The following is a 3,621-nucleotide window of genomic DNA, read 5'->3' as shown; positions in this document are numbered from 1 at the left end:
GAGACAGAGTCTTACTATGTCTTTCTTGGTAGCGTGGGTAGAGTGCTGTGGTGTCACAGCTCACAGCAACCTCAAACTCTTTGGCTTAAATGGTTCTCTTGCTTCAGCCTCCCAAGTAGCCGGGACTACAGGTGCCTGCCATAATGCCTGGCTTTGTTGTTGTTTTGGCCGGGCTAGGTTTGAACCTGCCACCTCTGGTATATGGGACCAGCACCCTACTCCTTGAGCCACAGGCGCCGCCCCTGCCTGACTATTTTTTGTTACAGTTGTTATGGTGGTTTTACCCAGCCCAGGCTGGGTTCAAACCTGCCAACCTTCATTTATGTGGCTGGTGCCATAACCACTGTGCTATGGGAGTGGAGGTGTACACTGAGAATTCTTATAATGTATGAGGAATTGGGATAAAGTACTTGTATTGGTGTATTGCCTTTGTGATGCGTCCTTTTACTTGTGAGGGGGATCCTTTCCACTCTCCTAAAAAAGCCTATGCTTCGAATCCAGCCTGGGCCCGCCAAACAACGATGGCTGCAACCAAAAAATAGCCGGGCGTTCTGACAGGTGTCTGTAGTCCCAGCTACTGGGGACGCGGAGGCAGGAGAATCGCTTGAGCCCAAGAATTGGATGTTGCCATGAGCTGCGGATGCCACGACACTTTACCCAGGGCGACAGCTTGAGGCTCTGTCTCAAAAAAAAAAGAAAAAAAGCCTATGCTTATCTCTACTTCCCTTTAAATAAAAATTACACTTCTGTCTATGTTGCGATGGAGTCCTACCTGCCTCATTTTCCCTTCCCCCAGTTCCTTCCTCTCCCTTTGACTCAGCTCAACTTGCTGGTTCTGCTGGGTGAACCCAACCAGGTCTGAGTGTTCACAGCACAGAGGTGAACACTCACCTCCAGCAGTACACTTAAAAGTAATTAAAATGGCTCAGCCCCTGTGGCTAAAGCGGCTAAGGCACCAGCCACATACACCTGAGCTGGCGGGTTCAAATCCAGCCCGGGCCGCCAAACAACAATGACGGCTGCAACCAAAAAATAGCTGGGCATTGTGGTGGGCGCCTGTGGTCCCAGCTGCTTGGGAGGCTGAGGCAGGAGAATCACTTGAGCCCAGGAGTTGGAGGTTGCTATGAGCTGTGATGCCATGGTACTCTCTACCCAGGGCAACAGCTTGAGGTTCTGTCTCAAAAAAAAAAAAAGTAGTTAAAATGGTAAATGCTGTTATGTATTATTTTACCATTAAGGAAAATCACAACCTGCCATATCGAATGGGCTCACTTTGTGATTGCAGTAAAATCTCATTCTTGCCAGGTTGTTTTCCCCATTTTACCCGATGTGGGACCTTGAGCAAAAACACCTGTGTCCAACTGCCCCCCTCCTAACTGGGGGTAATGACATGCGGTCACTGAGGGTGACTGTAAAACTTGAGTTCACACACCAGTGTTTGATTCAGTATACATGAGGGTTTGCAGTGTTCTTCGAGCCGCACGTGGGTTGGCGCTGCCTGACAGCTGTCTCCTGCCACCTTGGGCTTTGGTAGGTGACTCCTCTGCTTGTGCTTGCCCTGGACTCTAGCAGGGTCGACTTCTTAACATCTTACAGTTCATTGTCATAGCCTGAGGGACGTTTCCCAGGCTGCTCAGACCAAGGACTCCTCCCTCGGATTGCCCACTTTACTTTGTGCTTTGTCCTCGCACAAGAGCCTAAGTCCTGTGGAGGTAGAGCTGAACCTGTTCCTTCTGGGGACCCCAGAGTGATGCAGAGTCCCTGACAAGGGGTTATGAGTGATGCAAAGTTTACGTGAACACTTAGGTCTGTTCTGGACCAATGAAGCCAGCTTCGAGGCGGACCTGTCGGGCCTTATCCTTCACAGGGCTGCGGGGCTGCCCCTCTCCTCCGCGCCAGGGTGACGCTGACACACCACTTTGCCCAAGCCTCCTTGGTTCGAGCTCCTCTTCTGACCACTCGCGCAGGCCCACAGGCCACCGTATGGTAGGGGAAGCCTCCCAGGCAGGGCCGCGGTTACCAAGCCTGAGAAGGTTGCCCGCCTCATTGAGAGCCGCTTGAATTGGGCGACTCCGGGCCACTGGCAAAGCAGAGCACTTTACAGCGGCCCACAACCACCTCCGGGCGCACGTGCAGCCGCTCGCAGACCAGGACGCACGCGCACTTCCGGCAGCGGTGCACCGTGGGACTTGCAGTTCGCAGGCGAATGAGTCCTGAGCGTGGAGGCCGCGGGGCATGCTGGGGACGCTAGGCGCTCAAGGGTGATGACGTCCCGTTAGGCTTGCTTCCCCTCAGACGGGTTTCAGGAGATATTTGCCCCGTGCTACACGAGAAGCCGGTCTCGGAACTGCACTTCTCCTTCACCGGGCAACCTCCTGGCTTGGACGGGACAATGGTCCCCCAACTCCGCCGTCCTTAGCAGAGTGACCAGTTGCGCCACTACTAGGCGCCCCCGTGCGGTGTCGCTCGCGAGCCCCAGAGGCTTCTGGGTAGCGGCTTACCACCCGCCCTGCGTCGGCGACTTCCTTTCCCTTCCAGACGCCGCCGAGGTCGCACGCGTGAGGCCTGTCCGCCGCTGATAAGTGAGTGGGGTGGTCGGGTTCGATTCTGAGTCGGGGTACGCGACGCAAAGGCACTGGGGTGAGGGCGACCCGTGGGGCGCGCAGCCTTGCTGGGGCAGGGTCCTCTTAGCTCGGCCGGTACGGCGCGGCGGCCTTCGGGCTGGAGGCCGCGGGGTAACGCCGCCGCCGCCGCGCTCTCTTGTAGCCTCAGGATGCGCTACGTCGCCTCCTACCTGCTGGCCGCTCTCGGGGGCAACGCCTCCCCCAGCGCCAAGGACATCAAGAAGATTCTAGACAGCGTCGGCATCGAGGCGGATGACGACCGGCTCAACAAGGTAACTGCCCTTGAGGGCCCGCAGGCGGCCTGCTCCGACCTCACTCGCGGTCCCCGCACGGCCGGGGTGGTTAACGTGCGGCGGGTGGGGGGCGGTCTACGCCCGTCCATGGGGCTCCAAACAGCAGGTAGGAGGCAGAGCCCGGAGGATTAATGCAGGCGAATGTATAACGTGAAACAAGTAAAAGGGCCGGGTAAGTTGGCTCACGCCTATAATCTTTGTATTCTAGGAGGCCGAGGCGGTGTTGAGCTCAGGTGTTGGAGACAAGCCTTGAGCCACCTACCTTATCTCTACTAAAAATTGAAAAAATAGCCAAGCGTTGTGGTGGGCGCCTGTAGTCCTAGCTACTCTGGAGGCTGACACAAAGAGAGTCGCTTGAGCCCGGGAGTTTGAGGTTGCTGTGAGATATGACGCTACGGCACTCTATCCAGATTATACAGGTTACAGAGTGAAACTCTACCTCCAAAAAAAAAAAAAAAAAAAAAAAAGCAGGCTTGGCGCCTGTGGCTCAAGTGGCTGAGGCGCCAGTCACATACACCTGGGGTGGTGGGTTCGAATCCAACCCCGGCCCGCCGGCCGACAATGCCGGCTGCAGCCCAAAGATGGCCGGGCGTTGTGGTGGATGCCTGCGGTCCCAGCTACTTGGGAGGCAGAGGCAGGAGACTCGCTTGAGCCCAGGAGTTGGAGGTTGCTGTGAGCTGTGATGCCATGGCACTCTACCCAGG

The 3,621-nt window shown here is 56.2% G+C and overlaps 1 protein-coding gene across 1 annotated transcript in view; it reads left to right on the top strand.

Annotated features, from left to right (window-relative positions):
• The first annotated feature begins 2,338 nt into the window (after positions 1 to 2,338).
• Positions 2,339 to 3,621, top strand: part of RPLP2 (ribosomal protein lateral stalk subunit P2) — a 4,088-nt gene continuing 2,805 nt past the window's right edge. Inside the window, exons 1-2 of the mRNA XM_003802771.3 lie at positions 2,339 to 2,582; positions 2,767 to 2,896. Of these exons, the coding sequence (XP_003802819.1) occupies positions 2,774 to 2,896 (123 nt within the window). The 5' untranslated portion in view covers positions 2,339 to 2,582; positions 2,767 to 2,773. The remainder of the gene's footprint in view (positions 2,583 to 2,766; positions 2,897 to 3,621) is intronic.

This window comes from Otolemur garnettii, unplaced genomic scaffold (genome assembly GCF_000181295.1).
Source record: "Otolemur garnettii isolate 467f Iridium unplaced genomic scaffold, OtoGar3 scaffold00260, whole genome shotgun sequence".
NCBI lineage: Eukaryota > Metazoa > Chordata > Mammalia > Primates > Galagidae > Otolemur > Otolemur garnettii.
This window is presented reverse-complemented; position numbering and strand designations above follow the sequence as displayed.